Source organism: Alosa sapidissima, chromosome 9 (genome assembly GCF_018492685.1).
Source record: "Alosa sapidissima isolate fAloSap1 chromosome 9, fAloSap1.pri, whole genome shotgun sequence".
Lineage (NCBI taxonomy): Eukaryota > Metazoa > Chordata > Actinopteri > Clupeiformes > Clupeidae > Alosa > Alosa sapidissima.
In genome coordinates this window covers 33,270,865-33,294,758 of record NC_055965.1, presented here as the reverse complement: position 1 = coordinate 33,294,758, position 23,894 = coordinate 33,270,865, and the positions used below count along the sequence as shown (strand labels likewise).

The 23,894-nt window shown below is 41.9% G+C and overlaps 4 protein-coding genes and 1 long non-coding RNA gene across 4 annotated transcripts in view; 1 reads left to right on the top strand and 4 right to left on the bottom strand.

Annotated features, from left to right (window-relative positions):
- Positions 1 to 23,894, bottom strand: part of LOC121718854 (zinc finger protein 665-like) — a 1,212,449-nt gene that overhangs the window by 630,164 nt on the left and 558,391 nt on the right.
- LOC121718796 (NACHT, LRR and PYD domains-containing protein 3-like) overlaps positions 1 to 23,894 on the bottom strand; it is an 800,724-nt gene that overhangs the window by 270,860 nt on the left and 505,970 nt on the right. The window lies entirely within an intron of this gene.
- The window catches only part of LOC121718792 (protein NLRC5-like), a 787,595-nt gene that overhangs the window by 356,328 nt on the left and 407,373 nt on the right, over positions 1 to 23,894 (bottom strand). The window lies entirely within an intron of this gene.
- The window catches only part of LOC121718816 (NACHT, LRR and PYD domains-containing protein 3-like), a 95,767-nt gene that overhangs the window by 25,560 nt on the left and 46,313 nt on the right, over positions 1 to 23,894 (top strand). The window contains exons 5-9 of the mRNA XM_042104092.1: positions 1,478 to 3,265; positions 10,324 to 10,497; positions 11,011 to 11,184; positions 18,600 to 18,773; positions 19,050 to 19,223. Coding sequence (XP_041960026.1) covers positions 1,478 to 3,265; positions 10,324 to 10,497; positions 11,011 to 11,184; positions 18,600 to 18,773; positions 19,050 to 19,223 — 2,484 coding nt within the window. The remainder of the gene's footprint in view (positions 1 to 1,477; positions 3,266 to 10,323; positions 10,498 to 11,010; positions 11,185 to 18,599; positions 18,774 to 19,049; positions 19,224 to 23,894) is intronic.
- LOC121719081 lies at positions 19,161 to 23,141 on the bottom strand. Its single transcript, XR_006034143.1, has 3 exons — positions 23,129 to 23,141; positions 23,076 to 23,077; positions 19,161 to 19,235 (listed from the first exon to the last, which is right to left on the bottom strand). It is a non-coding gene; the product is annotated as an uncharacterized LOC121719081 (long non-coding RNA).

Here is a 23,894-nt window from a genome sequence, read left to right as displayed (position 1 = left end):
CTAAGGCAACTAGTTCAACATAGTTCAACTCTTGAGGTCCTATTTTTTTCTTTTTCACCAATGAGTCGTTGCTCAAAAAAATCCAACCTTTAAGGACACCAATTTTCTTTGTTAATGAATAACGTAGCGTAAATAAATAAATGCTCTTCATTAAAATACAGGGGGCATAAGTATACACACCCCTATGTTAAATTCCCATAGAGGCAGGCCAGGGCCGTTTCAAGGAATTTGGGGGCCCCAAGCAAAGTGGACATGGAGGCCCCCCCCCCTCACCGCACGCAAAGCCTACAGGAACCACCGCATAGCCATACAGTTTAAGTTCATGTAACCATATTCCGTCCATTCGGAAAAAAAAGTTGCGCTAACTGTTCTAGTTTGTTACAAGCAGCAAGGGCCGTCAGGCAGGTAGTTACCATACACATTTTTTGCTAGGCTAGCCTTCCTGCTGCGACATTACACCATTTGTACAAGACAAGTAGAGCTATTTTATCCAGTGTAATTTATCACTTACCACTATCTTGTTTTTTCTTGTCATCCTCTTCCTTTCTCTTCTGGCTTCCGGACGCATAACTCCGCTTCATTATGACTGTCGAGGTTTTATATTTTCGCGGCAGCAGCAGAGACCACAAACCTGGCTGGCTCGCTGCTGTCAGCGACTACTGAGAGGGGCCCCCTTGAGGGGGATCCCGGTATTGCCGGTAACAGTGTCGTTGCACTTTACTGCATTGACTATCAAAGGGGCGCTCACAGTTTGTCGTTGCATTTTATTTTTAACCAGTCGTTGTCTTGGGGCCCCTGGCCAGCTCGGGGCCCCAAGTAATTGCTTGGTTTGCTTGCCTTCTTGCGACGGGCCTGAGGCAGGCAGATTTTTATTTTTAAAGGCCAGTTATTCAATGGATCCAGGATACTATGCATCCTGATAAAGTTCCCTTGGCCTTTGAAATTAAAATAGTCCCACATCACATTTGATTAAGATCCATTTCCAAAAGATATTTTTTAATTCCTCTTTTTAGTCAACTTTACCATGGGGCTGAATACTTTTTCAATGTATGTTAATCTATAGATTTTAACATTCTTAGTTATGCTCTTTCATGAAATACATTTGGAGAGGCTTGGTAAGTATTATAAGAGCCATTTTGAGAGCTGTGAATGCAAATAAAGATGTTTCCATTCATTATTTAAAAGGGGTATGAATAACATAATTTTTCATGTTAAAAAAAGATGAAAATGTTTGTTTTTTATTCCATGTTTCTAACACATTGTGAGCCTTTAGTCATGTGCCATACATACACACGCACACACACGCACACACACACACACACATGCACACACACACACACATTGAGGTATGTATCAAACCATGGGTCAAAACATCCTATAAACAGAATCGTGAATTTGGTGCATCGTTACAGCCCTAGCATGTATGTTTTTGAATGATGAATGATTAAGTCGTTAATTGTGCGTTTTTTTCACACAGATATCAGCAGATCCACAAATCCCACCTGCAGAAGAAGTTTCAGAGCCTGATTGAGGGAATCACGCAGCAGGAAGAGATCAGACTCCTCCAGGAGATCTACACAGAGCTCTACATCACAGAGGGGGGAGGAGGAGAGGTCAATGATGAACATGAGGTCAGACAGATAGAGAGGGCATCCTGGAGAGAAGCAGCACAAGGCACACCAATCAGATGCAGGGACATCTTTAAACCCTTATCTGGACAAGACAAACATATCAGGACAGTGCTGACAAAGGGAGTGGCTGGCATTGGAAAAACAGTGTCTGTGCAGAAGTTCATTTTGGACTGGGCTGAAGGAAAAGCCAATCAGGACATCCACTTCATATTTCCTCTTCCTTTCCGGGAGCTGAACCTGATGAAGGAGAAGAAACTCAGTCTGGTGGATCTTATTCAACACTTCTTCCCAGAAATCAAAGATCCCAGGTTCTTCACCAGTTCGGATCCCAGAGTCATGTTCATCTTTGATGGTCTGGATGAGTGTCGCCATTCTCTAGATTTCCACTTCAAACCAGAGTGTAACGATGTGACAGAGCCAGCCTCAGTGGACGTGCTGCTGACAAACCTCATCAAGGGTAATCTGCTTCCATCTGCTCTCCTCTGGATCACTACCCGACCAGCAGCAGCCAATCAGATCCCTCTTCAGTGTGTGGACCAGATGACAGAGATAAAGGGATTTAATGACCCACACAAAGAGATGTACTTCAGGAAGAGAATCAGTGATGAGAACCTGGCCAGCAGAACCATCAAACACCTGATGTCATCCAGGAGCCTCTACATCATGTGCCACATTCCAGTCTTCTGCTGGATTTCAGCCACTGTTGTAGAGAGAACATCAGAAGAATCAGAAAGTGTAGAAATACCAAGGACTTTGACTCAAATGTATGCACGCTTCCTGATCATTCAGACAAGCATAACAAAGGACAAGTATCTAGAGAGAAAAGAGACAGATGAAGAGGTGATTTTTAAATTGGGGAAACTGGCTTTCCAACAGCTGGAGAAGGACAATCTGATCTTCTATGAGGAAGACCTGAGAGAATGTGGCATTGACGTCACAGAAGCATCAGTGTATTCAGGAGTGTGTACTCAGATCTTCAGAGAGGAGTCTGGGCTGTACCAGGGGAAGGTGTTTAGTTTTGTGCATCTGAGCATCCAGGAGTTTCTAGCAGCTCTATATGTGTTCCTCTGCTTCAGCAACAGACAGATAAATATGCCTGACCAACAGCAAACATCTCAGCTCTCTGCTCTGTTCAGAGCTGCAACACTTCATGACCTACACACGACTGCAGTGGATTTGGCCTTACAGAGTGAGAATGGACACCTGGACCTTTTCATCCGCTTCCTTCTGGGCCTCTCATTGGAGTCTAATCAGAATCTCTTAGGGCACCTACTGCCACAGAGCAGTAGCCAATCAGATAGCTCAGAGCAAATAGTGCAGTATGTCAAAGAGAAAATCAGAGATCAGAGTAGCTCAGACAGAAGGATCAACCTGTTCTACTGTCTGAATGAGCTAAATCACCATGCTGTATTGGAGGACATTGACAGGAGCTCAAGAACTCTGTATATAGACATGCTCTCACAAGGAGAGTGGGAGACTAGGAGATTTGAGTTTAAGATGCCAGAAGAGCAGTTGGCTGGGTTTGATCTCCAGAATTACATAAAGACACCAGAGAAAGATCAGACTGAATACCTCTGTGCAGATGAAGTTCTTCAGAAGCTAATGCCCGTGGTCACAGCGTCCACATCAGCTCTGTAAGTAACACTATGTGTGTGTGCTTGTGTTTATACAGTATCTTTGTGCGTGTGTGTGTGTATGAGAGAGAGAGAGAGAGACATAATTGCATGAGAGACAGAGAGAGTGGAAGAGCCTTTGTTTGTGTTCAGTAGGGTGACAACTGCAAGGAAGAAACTTCCTCTGAACCTGCTGGTCTGGGTGCGGAGAGACCTGTAATGCTTCCCTCTGTGGTTGGGGTGAGAAGGGTCTTTGATGATGCTCTGCACCTTACGCAAACATTGCTTGCCTTGGATGGCCTCGATCGAGGGGAATAAGGAACTGGTTGGGCAGTTTTCTTCTCTAACCTCTTGCAGAGCAGTTGCCATACCATACTATTACATAGTTGGTGAGGATGCTCTCTATGGTGCAGCAATAGAAGTTCACCAGGATCGGGGGAGACAGATGGACCTTCTTTAGTCTTATCAGAAAGAAGAGACACTGGTGAGCCTTTTTGATCAGGGTAGAGGTGTTGAGGGGTCCAAGAGAAGTCCTCAGAGATGTGGATACCCAGAAACTTGAAGCTGGTGACACGCTCCACCTCAGTCCCATTGATGTAGATGAGGGTATGTGTGCCAGCTTTAGACTTCCTGTAGTCCACAATGAGCTCTTTGGTCTTCTTTGTGTTCAGAGCTAGGTTTTTATCAGTGCACCACAATTATAGGTGCATCACGTTGTTAGGTGCTGGACCCCTGTGGGCCGTCTCATCAATGTTGCTGATGAGACCAATCACCGTTGTGTTGTCTGTGGTGTTGTGGTGTTAAAACCATGCACATGTGTGCAGTTGTAGGTGTAGAGGGAGTAATGGAAAGGCTCAGCACACAGCCCTGTGGTACATAGCGGTGTTAAGGACGAGGGTTGGGGAGGTGTAGTTATCTAACCTAACAGACTGTGGTCTATAAGTCTAAAATCCAGTTGCAAAGCAGTGTTTCCCACAGAATTGGATTCAATTTGTGGCGTTAGCTGACTTGGACAATGGGGGGGGGGGGTTGCAGATATATGTGTGTATACAATTCATAATATTTTCTACATTGCCTAGTTAGTTAAAATAAAGGTTCATACTTCATATTGGAACAATCCCTTTTCAGTCTTGGAAAAAACTTGTCCATTTACATTGGGATTTTGCACAAACGTAGCATTATCACTCAAACCACAGATAGCGAACGCTGTGATAACCAATTGTACGTGGTATTTATAAAAATTTCACTTCATCGGGTAATCTGCGCCTTTCTCCGCCCCCTACCGCAATTTAAGTATAAGTATAAGTATATATACTCTTTTGATCCCGTGAGGGAAATTTACAAACGTCCACAACTGAATGGCATAGCCTACATACAAGCGCAGTTGAATGAAGTTAACTGATGACAACATTAAAAAGAAATATAGCTGCAAGCAGCAATGAGGGGGCCAAGCAGTATAGGCCGGAGTAGCCACGGCGACAAGATAGAACTCAGCAGACACTCGCGATTAACACTTTCAACAAGTGTCACATCAAACATAACTGATTTTTTAGGGCTGAAACAGGGCTGAGTATTGCCACCGCCTCCGCCAGCCATCCCCCCCACCTAATCACCCCTGCCCGTCCCACCCCGTCCCGCCCCGCCCTACCACGCACGCATTAGAATGAACTGGATGGAATATGTTGTCATCTGTTTCACATCCAAAAATAAAAGATCGATAAAACACATCGCAACTACAGATCAAAATGCAATATTGCTAATTGCAGCACCCCCTACAGGTCAAAGGTCAACACATTTTTTGAGCGTCCTCCTAATGGGGTCCTGAACCTTTGTAGTAAGTTTGGTTATGATACATGGCAGGGTTGCTGAGATATGAGCTCACTTCCTGTTTGGCGGCTTCGCCGCAAGTTTCGATTGGCTGTTACAGCCGAATGCTACTGTCAATCGTTCCAAAAAGCGATGCACTGATAAGGCATGGTCTGAAGATGTTCTCTGCCAATTTTGGTGAGGATCCGCTGAAATTTGTGACCTGCGAAAATTCGTACGTGTTTTTGATTAAATCCAATGTGGCGGCTGAATCAATTACGATGACATCACAAGTTGGCTTGGGTCGGCCTAAGGACCTCCAACAGTATTACCAGACACCACTAGTGCGTTTTAATTCTAAGCACAACTGCTGCTACAGGCCAAAAGGCATGTTTCTTAATTACAGCGCCCCCTAGAGGTCAAAGGTCACCAGATTTCTTGAGCGTCCCCCTGATTGGGTCCTGAGTCCATGGACTAAGTTTGGTTATGATAGGTGAATGGGTTGCTGAGATATGAGCTCACTTCCTGTTTGGCGGCTTCGCCGCAAATTTCGATTGGCTGTTACGCGCGAACGGTTTTAGTTCCGAAGACAAAAAGCAATTCATTAATGAGGCATGGTCTGTAGATGATATCTATGAAGTTTGGTGTCGATCGGACAAAATGTGTGACCTCTGATACGTTTTAAGTGATTTTGATGAAATCCAAAATGGCGGAAAATCCATCATGGCGGAAAATGACGTCATAGGGTGCGTTGAACTCGGCTTGGTCCAAGGATTCCAACGGTACCTCATTTTTCAAAATCGGATCAACAGGTCAAAAGTTACGTGCGTGAACGCACGTCCAACTTTGGCCTGTTGGTGGCGCTAGAGCCCTCGAGGAGCCGACATGAAACTTGGTGAAATTAATCATGGGCCTGTCCCCAATCGGTGTGCCAAATTTCACAACTTTTTACCATACGGTTCTATGGGCTGCCATAGACTCCCATGGCGGAAGCGTAATAATAATAGGGAAGAAAACATAGAATCACTATGGGTTGCCCTGCAGCTTCGCTGCTTGGCCCCCAATTAAACGTTTTGCGATCATGAAATAATACAATACATGATAAGATGTCAACAAGCAGGGAGATAATGAAGATCAGTAGTTCTACTCAAACTACTTGTGCATGTAGGCTATGGAATATTGGTCAAATCTAGCAAGTAGGAAAGTTTAAGTGGATGACTTGAAAGTAGTGCTGTCAAACGATTGAAATTTTTAATCACGATTAATCGCTGAATTCCTATAGTTAATCACATATTTTATCGCATGATTAAAATTATATTATTTTGCATTGCTGAACTTTCCAGGAGTCCATATTAACAATATAAAGCAATTATTGTGTATCTTCATTAGGATTCAAATGAAAGCAAAGCAAGTTACTTCATTAACTTAACTTTAAGACGTAGGTCTATTTGATTATTTCAAATCAAATGTCAAAAGATGTGCAGCAGACCTGAGGCAACACAATATATTCTTCAGAAATATAGCTAATAAAGGGCATAACAAACATAAAATACTATATTCATTATCTTTGAGTTCAGTTGAAAATAAGGAACTTTTCGACATGAGTGCACTGCCATTTTGGCTTAGGCTACAGTCTATGGTGCACTGTCACTTGCCACACACATCAGCGCCAAAGTTTTTAACACGCAAACACTTGATGAACAATGGATTTTATGGAGCGGCGTCGACCAAATATAACTGAATCGTGATTTACACGGCAGCAAAGTGCGATGCTGGTGTGCAGAGTTGTATTGAAAAGAATGGAATCTAATGTACAGTAAATGAATGTCGAAAGCAGAGTGCATCGCACTCATGTCGGCATCGGTGTCCACAGCAATTTAAAACACCATTCAGCTGACCGGGAGTTCAGAACTGCGTTGGTGTTTATTATACGAATCTACTCTTTGGCCGGATCGTAAGCCCAAACAAGTGTGTGCAGCATGCCTTTACGTAGCCTACTAAAGGCGCATCATAAAGATAGGCTACATTTAATCTGCATCACGCCCCATTTTAGCAGAAAACAAGTTAACATAATATCATTGATTTTCACTGAAGACAGCTAGCCTAATCACACTTGATGTTACATCTAGTTATTAATTTACAGGCCATTCAATCATTTTACTAACAGGGCAGTTATGAAGAATTATGTGTATGTAACTTACTCATGTCTAAACTATGTACATTACAACCCATTCAGAACGTAGCTACACTTACCATATCCCATGTAAAACGGTTAGCTTGCTAGCTAGCCAACTGTGGAACTTCAGTATAACAGGCAAAGCCAATTATCTCACCTAGTTGTAGGGAAAAGGCTACGTTCATATTACAAGTGATAGAATGAATGTGTGAATGTTTAGTTGATGTTATGACATGTAACGTAAATGACATGTAAGCTTGCCGAACTTATAGTCAGCCACGGGCAGTTTGACTGTGCCTACATTCGTGACACTCCTGTTAGTAGGCTATAAACTGAAAAGAGCAAAAAGTAGGAACATAATGGTCACATTAATCCCATAAACACACAGATAACTCTAACTCCTCCAACCTTATTTTGTGCCTTTTATTCACGTTTGTTTCAAGATTTAGTAAGTATAAGCCCTTTTCGCTCCCCACTTCTATGCAGCATAGGTTTCCATTATCCAAACAGCTCCCTTTCCCCTAAAAGGGGGCGTGTACATGCAGCACGGTCTAGCTAGATCCAGTGTGGTGTTGTAGTTGTTCTAACGTTACTAGTTGTTGCAACAGCATGTGAACAAAACTACAAAGTTTGTTACACCAAAAAGAACGTTAATCTCGCGATAAAAAAATTGACGCCGTTAAAATAGGTTTACGTTAACGCCGTTAATAACGCGTTTAACTGACAGCACTACTTGAAAGTGAAAGTTAAGACATTCGAAAGGCCAATGAAAGTTAAGGTTGCTTTTGATATAGTACAAAGATGCAAAACTGATGCTCTAAATAGCGATTCTGTTGTCTTTGAAATGTTCTCTTATTGACACATTTAACAGCAATTTGAACTAGACTGCATTTCCAGCGGGAACTGCGAAAGTGTGCTTGCCCTGGTCCGGTCACCAACGTGAGCAGAGATTAGCATACGCTATGCTGAACCTGGCTTGATCCAAGCATTCTAACAGTGCCTTTCAGTGTTGGAGCAGTGGCAATACCTCAAAAGCTCTAGGAGAGGGCTATTCAACTATTGGCTTGCGGGGTGAATGCGGTTTGTTGGATTTTACCTGTGGCCTGCCTTCGAATTTAGCTTCTATGACTAAGATCAAATCAATAAAATAAAACAACAGCAGTGATTGGCTGCAAAAATAAATAATGTCACGCGTCTTGCACCTCTCAAACTGGGCTATCAGGTAACCTAGAGAAAAATTTGAAATTATGAAATATGACTAAGGCCCAGGGCTCCAGACTAACTTTTTGCACTGGTGCGCCTAACTTTTTTTCTTAGGTGCACCAGCACAAAAGTTAGGTGCACCCAAATTTTCAACCACATCGCATTTAACACCGCAGCAGGTTCACTTTTCTTCCTTAATTACTGTCCAATATAGGTTGTCCTATGACTTATGATTTACAATTCTACAAGAAAAGTAACTTAAGTGTTGGTGCTTTACAGTAAGTGCTTCACTGAGCTGAAATTTAAACTTAAAACATCTCAAGATGAATTAAATAAAAATAACAGTGAGTAAATTAACTGTGCACGTCTTTTAAGGGCTTCAAACCGCACATCTCATGGCTCAATGTCTTACAGACTATCCTTCATGATCTTTAGGCTTTGGCTAAACCAGCTCGCCATGCTAACATCTTCCATAGAAATTTATTTGAGCACAATTTAAAGAGATGTTCCAAGTAGCCTGGGGGATTTTTATGTGATTTTGCAATGATGATTGCAATAATCATTTGACAGCCCCACAATGGAATTTACTTTTTAATTTTAGTATTTTTAAATTTTCAATAAGAACATCACTATGGTTAATGCAGTAACGAAATGGTAGGCCTATTATTATAGGCCTATTATTATAGGCTATTGCAATGACTTGCCATGTTCGATCTAAATGTGTCCATTCAATTCACCGTATACAATGACCACAGTTATACATGCAGGGAATATTCGGGCTTTAAATGTAGCAGCGATATTCGGTTTGCGCCTGATTAAATTGATTGATCCCATCAGAATGAGTTTACACAACTCGTGCGCAAAACGAATATTGCTGTTAAAAACCTGGTTACTCCCTCCATGTAACTGCAGTCAATGACGCACTCCTTTTCGGCGATATCTGTATCTCTGTCGTTCGGGTAGGCCTTGTATGCATTGTTCGCAATTTTAAGACGTCTTTTCATCTGCAATGACTCCTATAAATTTGCCGCAAGTGGCATTCCTGTACGTCGGGTTTACATTCAAACTATTTTTCTGGTGAATAATTATTTCGCACTGAACTTGGTGAAGGGAAGTTTCACTAGGCCTATCGTAGGCAACAATAAACTTGATCATCATCTCGGGCTCGTCTGATCGGTTTGCTGCTGCCAGCCGCCGAAAGGCAGTGGGGAGAGGGGGCATTTATCTCGGCCTATGTGACCACACTGTAATGCAACTACATCCACTCTGTTTATCTGACGGGTCTCTGACCTCTCTCTCTCTCTCTCTCTCTCTCTCTGCAACACACATCTTTTCAAATTTACACACAGGCACTGGGCCACGGCCAATCAGAGGGGAGGTCCCGCCCTTCACTATCTGTGATTTGTTAAAACCACGATATTGGCCAAATATGTGTCTGTTATTGAACCAAAGGTAGAGTTTCAATGCGGACACTTTTTCCTCTCTCGAATAGCTGGTCGCACCGGTGCGACATCCGAATTTTTTTAGTCACACTTTTGAAAAATTAGGTCGCATATGCGACCAAATTGGTCGCACTCTGGAGTCCTGCTTCAGTTCTCAGGCCGTCTACCATGTTTATGTTTCCTAGCCCGTCTGTGGTTACTTCCGGTCGTTATAGCGGCATAGTTGGCTGGTCCCGCTGTTTTGGCAATCTCTGGGATTACACTGATAAAGATGTCAGGATTGCAGGAAATGATGTCTGAAAGATCCTGTTGGCTGTACGATACTGTTTTTGTGTTTGTGTGTGTGTGTATGAAGAGAGAGAAAGGGAGGGGGAGGTGTATGGGAGGGAGTGTTTGTGTGTCGGTGTGAAAGTAGAGTTTGTGATTAATATTCATCTACCATTGTGTTTCAGGCTTTGGAGATGTAAACTGACTGAGAAAAGCTGTTCCTATCTGGCCTCTGCCCTGACCTCATACTCCTCAAGTCTCAGACTGCTGAACCTGAGTTACAATGAGCTGCTAGACACTGGAGTGGAACTCTTATGTTCTGCACTTTGTCATCAAAACTGCAAACTGGAAGAACTAGAGTAAGTATACTGGCACATCTACAAAACTGATGGCTTTTGATTGATATGAGGGAGAATTTGGTGGACTAAAGACAACAGATAGTAAAGAGAATGTATGTGTGTTGGTGGGTGAGTTTGTTAGATGGTGTGTGTGTGTGTGTGTGTGTGTGTGTGTGTGTGTGTGTGTGTGTGTGTGTGTGTGTGTGTGTGTGTGTGTGTGTGATTTGAGTAGAGGGGGAGAGAGTGTGTTGGAGGACAGAGTGAGTGAGTGAGTGAGTGAGTGAGAAAAGGTATGCCAGGGTGGGTAATGGAGTGTGTGTATTTGTGTGAAAGAGAATGTGTGAGTGTGTTGGAGAGTATGTGCAATTGTGGGAGTTTGTGTGTTTGCGAAGGACGGGTGGGTGGTGCAAAGGTTTGGGAGGGAGAGTGTGTGAATGAGTGAGTGAGTGAGTGAGTGAGTGGGTGAGTGAGTGAGAGAAAGAATGAGTAGAGGGCTGGTGGTTAACATTAAAATCTATAATTTTTTTGTTTCAGGCTTTGGAGGTGTAATCTGACTGAGAAGAGCTGTTCCTATCTGGCCTCTGCTCTGACCTCACACTCCTCAAGTCTCAGACAGCTGAATTTGAGTGAGGATGTTCTGCTGGACTCTGGAGTGGAATGTTTATGTTTTGCACTTTGTCATCAAAACTGCAAACTGGAGGAACTACAGTAAGTAATTGTTATTTTCTACCACTAAAAGTTGGTCTAAGCAGTTTTGTTAATGGGCAAGATTCTTGGAAAATGTAGTGATCTAAGCTACCAGTTACACTGCCATGAATGAAGCCATGAATGAAGTCATTCAGGATTCCTTTATGTTATACATGAGTCTCTTGATTGGACAGGTGTTAATTGGGGGTGTGTCAGGAGTAGAGTGTGGCTACCCTCGGGTCGGGTTCGGACAAATATTTAGAAATTATAGTCGTTCGGTTCGGGTTCAGACACATGGGGGTGATTGGAAGCTTTACATTTAAAATAGCTTATTATGTTGGGTAACCAACAGGTCTGCTTTACATGATGCAAACGTTTGTTTTTTGAGAATAAAGTAAAATGTAAAAAAGACCTAATAGCTTTCTTCCTGTGTGCAAGATTTGTTTATCATGCCGCCTGAAATGCACACGCGTTGTCACAACTACATAAACAAATGTTTATGCACATTTCGCACATATGCGCATAAGCACAGTCTTGGGTGACGTTAAAAAAAAGTTGTTAGCCTATCAGGAGATTTTAAGATTATTTGCGTTGCATACTGTGGTAAAGACAGCTGGTAGGCTATAAGGTCGTCTCGTTCAACTGGATGAGGAGTTGCCCCAATTAATGTCGATGCTGCATATGGATCAGTGACAGAGGCACTGTAGTTTCAAAGACTGTTGCAGTTCATTTCAAGACTTTTCGGCAATGGTAAGACAAGAATTCTATTTCAATAGGCTATGCTTACTTGGGCCTCTTGTGTTAATGTGCGCTGTGTGTGAATGCGGTTTGTCCACAAACGTGAACGTTTAATCACTAGCATGGGAATAACTGAGGCATCATCTGTGTCGGGCTCGGGTCGGGTTCGGACATAAAAATGAAAATACCGGGTTCGGACGCAACTCTGTCGGACGCGGGCCGGGTTTGGACAGAAATTTTGAGGCCCGAGGAGTCCATTCACAAATCCACATGACAAAACTCAGGCTCTTGCTGCTGCAACACAGTGTGATTTTGATCAGTGGTGCAGACATGCAAGATGGTACACTTGATACTATGATACTATGAACATACTATGTATGAAAAATATTATAAATACATTTACATTACATGTCATAGATTAAATAATTACTTCAACTACATAATCTCCATACATTTCTACATAGGCCTACATTTATTCTTACATCTCATCATAGAAAACATTTTAAATCAAATTCAGTGTTAAGACCATGAGGGTCTAGAGAGCCCAATCTATATGTCCATTCAGCCTCTCGTTGTAGAAGGATTCTTTCCAAATCACCACCCTGACGAGGTTTCTCAACTTTTTCAATACCAATGTAGCGCAATGAGGCAACAGTTTTTCCATTTCAATAAAGTGACATGCTAACGGGTATGTGTCGTTTCTGCATCTAATTGTGCTCCTATGCTCCGCTATGCGTTGCTTGAACTGGCGTGTCGTTTTCCCTATATAAACTTTCCCACATGGACATGTTATAAGGTAAATCACTCCAGTGGTTGAACATGTTATGATGCCATTTATTGGGATCTTTTTCCCTGACCTTGGATGTTTAAAGTCATGGCATTTACTGTATAAGTGCCGTTACATTGCGCACATGAATTACACTTAATTACACTTAGTACACCTAGTTTCCCGGCCATATTGGAGCCAGTCGGCCTGTTTGAACATCTTTGATTGGAATTAGATCTGAATGGACCAGCTGGGCATGCGAGAAAAAAAAACACTCACACTCACACTCACACCACCTTACCCGGGTATTTCTTTTCTTTTGGACATTTGAGTTTTTTACTATTGATTTGATACTTTGCATTTTTAAGAGCTCTTTTATTATTTTATAGGGTTTTGTATTTATTTACTATTTATTGTCTATTTACTAATATTTCCTCTTCTATTCTCATAGAGAAAAGATATTCTTGCATTTAATAAACCTGTATTATTTATTTATAACATTTTACTTACTGGTGTCCTTGTCAATTTACTCCCCCCTTAATGCCGAACCTAGAACTGGCCTAAACTTAACAGTAACTCATAGAAGCACCTCCTTTTACTTTAAAGTGCAATTTATTATTAAGTAGAGTAGAGGGGTGCTACATATGCAAAGGGAATATAAATAAATTCTGTTACATACTAATGTAATTCTGTTACATTTGAGGGTAGCCGTGGCCTACTGGTTAGCACTTCGGACTTGTAACCGGAGGGTTGCCGGTTCGAACCCCGACCAGTAGGCACGGCTGAAGTGGCCTTGAGCAAGGCACCTAACCCCTCACACCCTTACATTTTTGTGACAAAAAGTGGGGGGGGGAATCATGTTTCAGCAAAAGTGGAGATATTTTTACACCCATAGTAGTACGGTGTCTTGTGTAATCCCGCTGGATTTTCTTGTAAAAATTGATTTTTTTTTTTTGCATATTAATGAACAAGATTTTTTTTGTCTTCACATTTTCACGATCCATTTTCACACTAAGATGACATCATCATTTATATAATGCATAATTAAGACTGGGACTACTATCACTTGGGGGTCAAATGTGAGAAAACACTGATAAAGAGGCTATTTTGCCTAATTTTTGGGTGCTGATTCTGAATATCATATTTATTATGACCAATGCGCAGCGAAGTGGCGGTCATATAGGTTTAGTCAGATTTTTTTTTTTTTTTTTTTTCGCATGCCCAAATTTCCGTCAAGGATTCCCGGGACACTGAAAGACCGGGGTACACGAAACTTGGTGGGCATGTAACCCCACATGGATAGCATGGAACCATCGCTTTTCGTTTTGATCTGTAGCACCCCCCCCCCCCCCCCCCCCCCCCCCCCGCTGGACTGGACCCCCTGAAAGGAGGGTAGGGCAGACACAGTTTTCTGTGAATATCAAGCACATGCACGCACACACACACAAACACACACACACACACACACACATACACACACACACACACACACACACACACACATGAGCATGTACACGCACACATGCACACAATTCAAGAATTTCTCAGAATTATGAACAGGCAAGATGGGGGTTGGATTGTATAAAATGTATTTTACATGTGAAATCTATGAACTAATCATGTTTTGGTACTTGTTGTCTTGCAGATACCAGTGAGAATTGAGTGTGCATAATGCAATTCAGTGAGACAGTTAGAATCATATATGCCTTTAACCTTTTGTTTTTAGCCAGCAGCCAGACCAGCAGATACCCTGACTTCGCTGAATTACTGAAACTAAGCTGGCTTAGTTAGTACTTGGATAAGAAACCTCCTTGGAAGAGTAGGTTTCTGCTGGAAGTGGTGTTGGTGGCTGGCCAGTAGGTGGCACTCTTCCCTGTGGCCAAAAGCCACCAAACAAATATCAATCCCAATGTCCTATTGCAGTGACAGGGACATTGTACTGCAGGAGATGTTTTCCTTTGCATGGATGTTAAATTGAGGTCCTGACTCACCATGGTTGTTAAAGATCCCATGGCACTTATCGCAAAGAGTAGGTGGTTCCCTGATTTGCTTTATTTATGTACACATACATAAAGACACACACACATGCGCACACACACACACACACACACATACAAAAACACACACACACACACACACACTACACATGCACACACACATACATGCACACACACAACACGCACAAACACACACACACACACATGCACCCACACATACAAACACACCTACATACACAAACACACACACACACACACACACACACACACACACCTCTCACACACAAAAAAACACATATACAAAAACAACCACACACTCTGCAGACACTCAATTACAAACACACAAAAAATGAACAAAGTAGGAAATGAACACAATTTGACAAGCGTGACTTATTTTTCTGGAAAAAATGTGCTGGACTGGGCGGCGGTCATATTTTGTACCGCTCTGCGGTACATCTAGTTTTAAAACATACAGATAAAAACACTAAAGATGGATCGTGAAAATTTTAAGACAAAAAATCTTGTTCCTTAGACTCTATATTAGCAAAATATGCAAAAAATCATTTTTACATGAAAATCTAGCGGGAGCCTATTTTCCAAACATTTAGTGACCGTACACCAACAGAGCCTTCATGCCCCTGCTTCCAGCCAGTAAAGAATAACGGCTGGAGTAATAGGCTTCACAAACAAAACTACAGAGGTCAAACCATCCACAAGGACATGTATTTATCAAGGTAGGGTCAGGTACAGAGGTCAAACCATCCACAAGGACATGTATTTATCAAGGTAGGGTCAGGTACAGAGGTCAAGGTAGGGTCAGGTACAGAGGTCAAGGGTCAGGTACAGAGGTCAAGGGTCAGGGCGATTGAATACATTCTTCTCCATCTCCTCCTTCTGCCATTTTGTTCCCGCTAACTTTCTCACAGTCACATAGATCTCAAGTCCACCTGCTGTTAACCTGTTTTAGTGTGAGATCCTTTTCTTCATTCAGTTCACAACTCTGCACAATTAAGCCCATCACTGACATCTGCACGATTAAGCCCATCACTGACATCTGCACGATTAAGCCCATCACTGACATCTGCACGATTAAGCCCATCACTGACATCTGCACGATTAAGCCCATCACTGACATCTGCACGATTAAGCCCATCACTGACATCTGCACGATTAAGCCCATCACTGACATCTGCACGATTAAACCCATCACTGACATCTGCAGAAGAGAATGGATGCAAAACTCACTACGGTCTGATTGGATTCAAAGTCACGTGGAAGTCGAGGGCAGTAAACAGAATGCTTTTGGATGGCTGCGGTGTGTGCCCCCCCATTCTGAACAATCTTGAGCGTTTGTGTTGTGGATAATATAATTTATTTTCTAGACTACAAGCTGCTTCTTCACTGCATTAAGCCACATAAAAATAGCTTCTGAGGTCGTTACCATGCTACTTGATCAATAGAAGAGTTAGGCTACTGAAAGGTTACTTGATTCAGGAAATAGCAAAGTTACCGCCAAGCTACTGAGAATTGTAGTTAGTTACTAGCGTGCCCAACACTGATGAATAGTTTGTCAACAGGTCTATATGACCTCTGCAAACTGCCACACAGCCTCCACCCCATGCGTTAGCAATTGCACTCTAGTTTCTCTTTATTTTGCTTTTTGGTTTAGCCTGCTAAGCATCTAGTATATCCACACTGGGACTCACACTGTTGGCCTTTTTTGTTGCCCCACTCACACACGCACAAACACCATTACCTAGAAGTAGGGTTGGACACTGAAACCTGACAGACCAAATAACAATGTGTATTTCTGTGCCTCATTTTTTAATACGAGGCATCACTGCACATCATGCGCCATCTCTAATGTCTTGCTCTGATAGCACCACAGTCTATACAGTTAGCTAACATAAACACTTCAAGATGTATAAAATTAAAACAGAGCTATATACTGTAGTACACCCTGTTTGTCAGCTCGCCTGACCCCATGTGAAGTTCTTTTAAGCAAGATCACAAGCTCTTGTGTAAATCTAGCAATAACTACCCACAAGCAAAAGGCTTTGAAACAGCATCAACAGCCCAGTTTACACATAAAGCTTCCATTGGATAAACTTGAAAGCAGAGGAACGTTCAATTAGGCTACTTGCTGTTATCCATGACCTAGCAGTGTGTGCATCCATGGCAAGCCGTTTTAACATTTAATGACGAAACATCGTAAGTTATGGTAAACCATCTGCAATTAGAATTATGCCCAGACGCAATAAAAGTACAGATAATGATAATACAGTGAATATATAATTCAATTTCATATTCAAATTGGTCTTATCAAGGAAAAAAAGCTGTCGTGCCAGTCTATCTACCAATACAAGTTCAATCCCCTCTGAGACACACAACACCAGACCGAGTCAGTGTACAAATTGACAACCTTTTTCTAAGGGCCAACAGTCACACACACGTCCAGCAATAATGGACAATACCTCATTAATGCAGCACCATGGGTCCCCCCCTCACACGTGCACCCCACCCCAGGCTTACGTCAGAACGGAGAGATTATTGCTGCAGCCACCATCTAAGAGCCGCCCACAAAATGCAGTCAGAAATGTCCCAATGATATATTCCCACATAGAAAATTACAAAACAGAAAAAAGAAACAAAAATAAATGCTGTTACATCACTCAGGGGATATCAAACCCCCAAAACCCAACCACACAGGCAGTCACTGCAAAGGTATTCACACAGGCGGTCACTACAAAGGTATTCACACAGGTGAAAAATGGGAAAATCAGCAATCACATACTAATTCAGTACAATGCCACAAAATCACATTTTCCTGACCTGCACATGAATTCCCTCTTAAATGCTACATCTCCCCCAAACGTCACACATTAATAAGAGGTGCTTGCCAGGTCCTTACCCACCCCTCTGAGCGGGTGTGCTGTCTGGCCAGATAGAGGTTCAATCAAATTTGGTCGGCGGCCTTTAGTCCTGTCCCAGTCAGGGACGTCCCGTATAAAAAGGATTGTTCCCGCCACTGTCCCAATCATTCAATTAGCTGGTTGTGTGCAATTAGTCCATACAAGGAGTTCTTAACACGGTTCACACGGCCAGCCAGCAATCACCATTTTACCCAACATAAAACATCCTTATGCCTCAGTCAAGATACCACACAGATTACACTGGACACAATCCCCTCCATCATTTTACCCAACATAAAACATCCTTATGCCCCAGTCAACATACCACAAAAGCAATCACACAGATTACACTGGACACAATCTCCTCCACCATTTTACCCAACATAAAACATCCTTATGCCCCAGTCAACATACCACAAAAGCAATTTAATATTTTCAACCATTGGTTTGGGCTTTTTTTTTTTTTTTTTTTAAGTACCGGTACCGGCACCGTTTTGGCACCAACACAATTTTAAAAGTATCGATTTAGCACCCGGTAATGGATATAAGGAGGAGGCATCTATTGGGAGTCACTAGCCTTCAGTACGAGAGAATATGAGCCTCACAGCTAAGTTTCTGTTTCATTTGGTTATTTCTTTGTTGTCCCCTTGACCTCCATATTGTAGGGGAGACGTGGCTGGTAAAGGAGCTGGGAGGGTTAGCCGGTACATAAGAGTTTTAGAGCTTTTCTGTAAGGGTAACTGAAGGAACTACAGTGAGCATAATTTCATGTAGTGAGAGAGAGAGAGAGAGGAAGAAAGAGTCAAAGTTGTCAATGGGGACAGTCAATGGTGTCAAACCATTATTTAAACTTGGCCTTGATTCAATTTATGATTTTGACTGAAGTTCAGGCCTGTGTTTGAAAGGCTTCCTGTTTTTACCTTATTCTGAGCTTGAGGTGTTAGGGTTGTGTGTGTGTGTGTTTTAGTTTGAGTGTGACAAGAGGATTGGTGATCAATATTCAGATCTGTCATTCTGTTTCAGGCTGATGCGCTGTAATCTGACAGAGAAGAGCTGTTCTCATCTGGCCTCTGCTCTGACCTCACACTCCTCAAGTCTCAGACTGCTGGACCTGAGTGGCAATGACCTGCTGGACTCAGGAGTTGAACATTTATGTTCTGCACTTGGTCATACAAACTGCAAACTGGAGGACCTACAGTAAGTGTGTGTGTGTGTGGTGGCACATGTTTGTGTGTGTGTGTGTGTGTGTGGGGGGGGGGGGGGTCTGTTTGAGTCATAGTAGGAGTGACTTAATTGTATGTGCTTATATGTGTTTTAGGTAACCATGTTGTGCGTGAGTGTGTGTAATGCCGGGCTCACATTACAGGGAAATAGGGCCGAAGTCGAAGTGTGTGCTGGGTGGGGGGAGAGTGTGTGTGTGTGTGTGAGAGAGAGAGAGAATCTGTAATTATGATTCAAATCATTTTCTTTCAGGCTGACCAACTGTAAGCTGACAGAGAAGAGCTGTTCCTATTTGGTGTCTGCTCTGACCTCACGCTCCTCAAGTCTCAGACAGCTGAACCTGAGGGCCAATAACCTGAGGAAATCAACTGTAGAGCAGCTCTCTGCTCTAGTGGAGGACCCACACTGTAAATTAGAGAAACTAGAGTGAGTAAAAATCTAAAAATGTCACTCATGTCTTTAGAACATGAGAGTCTTTTATTTTCTACCCTCCAGATTATCTCTCTTCTGTCTGTTTCCTCTGTGTTCCTCTGCTTTTATTCCTCCATTGATCTTTCATCCCTCTCTCTCTTCTTTTGTCATGTGTAGCCTATCTCTATAGCTGCGGTTCCATTACAGCTTTGTGCAAAATAAAAGTGATATTTGTTGAAATCTGACAAAGCACAATCTGTGTTTCCATCAAGTGATGCAATGCGATTAAATATGAGTTATCTTCTCGCAGTAGTCATTTTGGTACAAATGTAACATCTATACAAATGTAACAGTGTTTTATTCTCCAGATATGGTGTAGCTACGGAAACGTAAATAGACAGATATCATACAATTATCTACAATCTTACAGCCATCCAAATATGAAATGGTCTACAATAAATACAACCAGAGATATTAAAGCTGTAGTTGGCAAGTCTGACAGATTGAGGGGAATTAGCCAAAATTTTGAATGTTTACAACTCTCATGCCCCTCCCCCACTACCACCGAGCACCCTTTCATCGAGTTTGTGCTCGTCAGTGCGCACCAGACCATAGATATTAGAAAGCTAGATGCCGCATTGGGCTCCAGAATGTACGTAAATAGTGACGCCATCTTGGTGGGGGCAACAATCACTGGATGCCAATGTAGGAGCACGTGACTGACTGGAAATCACTCTTCTTAAACCGGCTGATTTAAATAAAAACATGACTTGTGCGGGTTAGTTTTAACACCCATCTCTATGGCAAAATGAACTGATTTTATCACGCTTGCGTGAACACTTCTGATTGCAAGTTATGGATTTTGGATTACTACCAAATGCTTCAGGCAAATAAGCAGTTTATCTACTATGTTTACTGGTTTTATGAAGTCAATATGACCAAAATAAGCACATTAATTATGAAATTATAATTGCTGTCAACAGTAAAAACTAATAACATATCTAAAATATTTACTCTCTTGCCATCAACCCCTCCACACACAACGATGTGTAATTGTAGTTTTTAAATACCGGTAGTTATGCCAACATATAATACATTGCAGCTTTGCACACTATTCATTAGAAAATATTTACAGATTAAACTGTCATATTGTGTATTGGTATTTTGAAAGTCAGCGGCGCATTTGAAAGAATCTGCTTGCACGCGAGACCGTATGGAACAGTTGTTCCACTGAACCATGCTTTACTAAAACCTATAGCAGAGTATAGCCTACATGCATTTGAACTCGTTTATTATTTGAACTCATTGGCAAAGTGAAACTAACTTCACTGTGGTCTCATAGTCAACGCCAAAACAGTTATACACAGTTACTTTCACTACTGATTGAATAGGTTAAATGAAATAGGTTACCATCGAAAACATAGCCTAAAAAAAGCAACACTTAACCCAAATAATGTTCGAATGACTGAATAAAAAACTAAGGACATTTATCCTGCAGAGGAGTTGCTGCTTACATCTCGCGACAGTGCGTCTTCAGCTGTGCTCTATATTTTTCACTTTTATCTGTCATTGCCAATGTGCAAATGATGGTGCATAAGTACTCATTGTGAGATGTATTTCGTAATATCTTTATTCTAATGATGTTTTTTCCCATTGTAATCATGTTTTGCGCAAATTTTGTGTAATTTGGATGTGCGCTGTGAAGATAATACATTATGTGGTACATTTTGTACAAATTGTTTTGAAAAATGCATTAACTGTTACTGTTGCTGTTATTAACTGCAACTGTTGCTGTTACTGATTTCATAATAGAGCCCTCCATAAATATATATACATAGATGAAGGGAGATATATGATGAGCTGAAGAAGTTTTGGGCTATAAAGTCCTCAAACTCATAAATATTTCAAGTGATGGGCATGAATTATATTTCATAGTTAAAGGTAGATAAACTGCATGAAGAAAACAAAAGAATAACACTATTTACGTGGAGAAAAATGAATATTTTTTTGAGAACAATAAAAAAAAAAAACACCCAAACTCATTGCAATATGTTTTCTGCTTTATTCAATATTTGACACATACCAGTTTTATCAGTCATTGACACTGATTGATTATCATCTTCTCCCTCTCATCCTGCAGATGGCGTTACTGAGCATCAGTGTGTTCTGCTCTGACCCTGAACTGGGTGGGATCTAACACACACACACATACACACATACACACTGCCTCACATACTCCACATACTATTGTTCTCTCTCTCTCTCTGTCTCTCTCATGCACATACACACACACACACACACATACTGTACATGCCCCCCATACAGGGCTCTACACTAACATTTTTTTCCAGGAGCACTTGTGCGCCCAAGTTAAAAAAATTTGGAGCACAGACAAAAATTTGGCACAGTCAGTTCTGTACTTAACTTACACATAATCTAACATTACACTGCATCTAACAGTTAAACATGCCAGTGCACCAATTGCGAAGATTAAGAATGACTGACAACATTTAGGCTACAGGAAACAGGATTTTAAAGATCAGTGCCTACTTTATTTTCAGTCTGTTCTATTTTCCTACATTTTGTTCATGTAAAATAATATAATACATTGCCATATTTGCATTTAGCCTGTATATCAAGTATCCTGCCAAATGTAGGCTAATTTATTTATTTGTGAATCCATCTGTAGCTAATCCAAATATGCCTATGGTAACCTATCTGACTGCATACTGCCTAATACTACTACTAAAACAGTCCATTTCCTCTTCCACAAAACCCAACATAGTCTACTCAAAATATTTATTTTTTATTTGAAATATCTGCATTGATGGGGGCAGTTAGGCAAACGTTAGGCCTACTTTCGTTTTGCACTTCAGCTTGTATTCAGTGTAAACAAACAAGAATGCGTGGAAGCCTGGAGTTGTCAGTAGCGTTCTACCTTTAAATAAAATGGGAGTATTACGGGAGGCTACTTTTGTGCCTGTTCGCTACAGCTATATTTTGCATATTGCAGCCAATACGTCAACTGGGCTAAAAGGCATGTTAGGTTACCTTTCCTTCTCTCACTGCATTCTCAGAATCTAATCCTGTTCCTCCTATATCCGATGAATTTGGTGGATAGAAGAACTAATTTTTTCAATCTTTGCATCTTGGCTGGCTAGTCTAACTTTCCGCTTTTTCTGCGCGCTCTTGGATTTGATAGAAGCGACTACTAGCGAGTCACAACGCGAAACTGCTAACGTTAATGGGAGGTGTAGTTTTTTTGCTGCATTCGCGACGTGATTCTATGGTTTGCACCACTAATGTTTCTCGATGTTGCGGCGTATTTTGTAGACAAACATTGACATGGTTAGAAGTCAGTCGCATCAGTGCGCCTAAATATTTTTTTGCACTCGCACGCCATCATTTTTGTGAAATGGGCGCACTGTAGAGCCCTGCCCCCAACCCACACACACACACACATACACACCCTCACATACAACATTAAAAAGCAAGGATGGTATCCAGCACACACACACTAAGTCACTTACCCACGCATCAGCATCTGTGCTGCAGAATGTCTGGGGAGGATCATGAACACGTCCCCGGCTTGCACTTGAAAGCCTGTAATTGAACTTTCATTTGGGCTTGGACAGATTGTTGCCAGGATAGGGTCTCATCATGTATCGTCTTAAAGGAAAGGCAGCATCCCCCACCATCATGAATGGCACATCACCATATTGATCAGTTCCAGGCAGAGGACCTTTTCCTGAGGAGAGCACAGCAGTGAGGTGTCATTATCTGTTGTATCTATTTTTGTTATGTATGAAGCCATCACTAGCTGACTCCAATCCAATCAAAGATACACTAGCGTGGGCTTGTTGCCACGGCTGCATTAGATTTCGTGAGGGGAGAATGGAGATAGACGGTGCTGTAAAAACTGAGGACTGAAGAATTCAAAATGACATTCGTTGTGCTTTCTGTAATAACAGGTTTCTTCTCCAGTAGCATGTTTATTTCTTCATTCAGTGATAATGACAGTCAGCCTTTGCATACAAAAATTGGCCTAAATGGAAAATAAACCATAAATTCACCAGCAGTCAATCCTCAAAGCCACTACATGCCTAGATGTGCAGCAATGAATGTATTCGTAGCTCTTTTTCAAAGCCTGATAAGTAGGTGTTCTCTGTCAGTGCTGGGCCCTTACTGCCCCAGCACCAGGGGGACGGAAGAGGGGCTTGCTCCGTCCACTCCACGCATCGACCCGGTATTGCAGTGACTCCAGGAACGGTGCACATCGGGGCAGCCGTGGCCTACTGGTTTGCGCTTCGGACTTGTAACCGGAGGGTTGCTGGTTCGAACCCCGACCAGTAGGCATGGCTGAAGTGCCCTTGACCAAGGCACCTAACCCCTCACTGCTCCCCGAGCGCCGCTGTTGTCGCAGGATTGGGATAAATGCAGAGACCAAATTTCCCTCACAGGATCAAAAGACTATATACTTATACTTATGCTTACTTATGCTTATGCTTACTTATACTTATACCCCCCAATACACTCTTAACAGTGCCACTGCATATAGCAAATTTACCTTACCAGAGTCACTTAATGCATTAACACTAAATTGTGTCTAGAAACACTGAGATATGCATTTTAAAAGAAATCTGTTTGTTATTTCTTGTGATATTTAAAGAATATATTTTATAGATT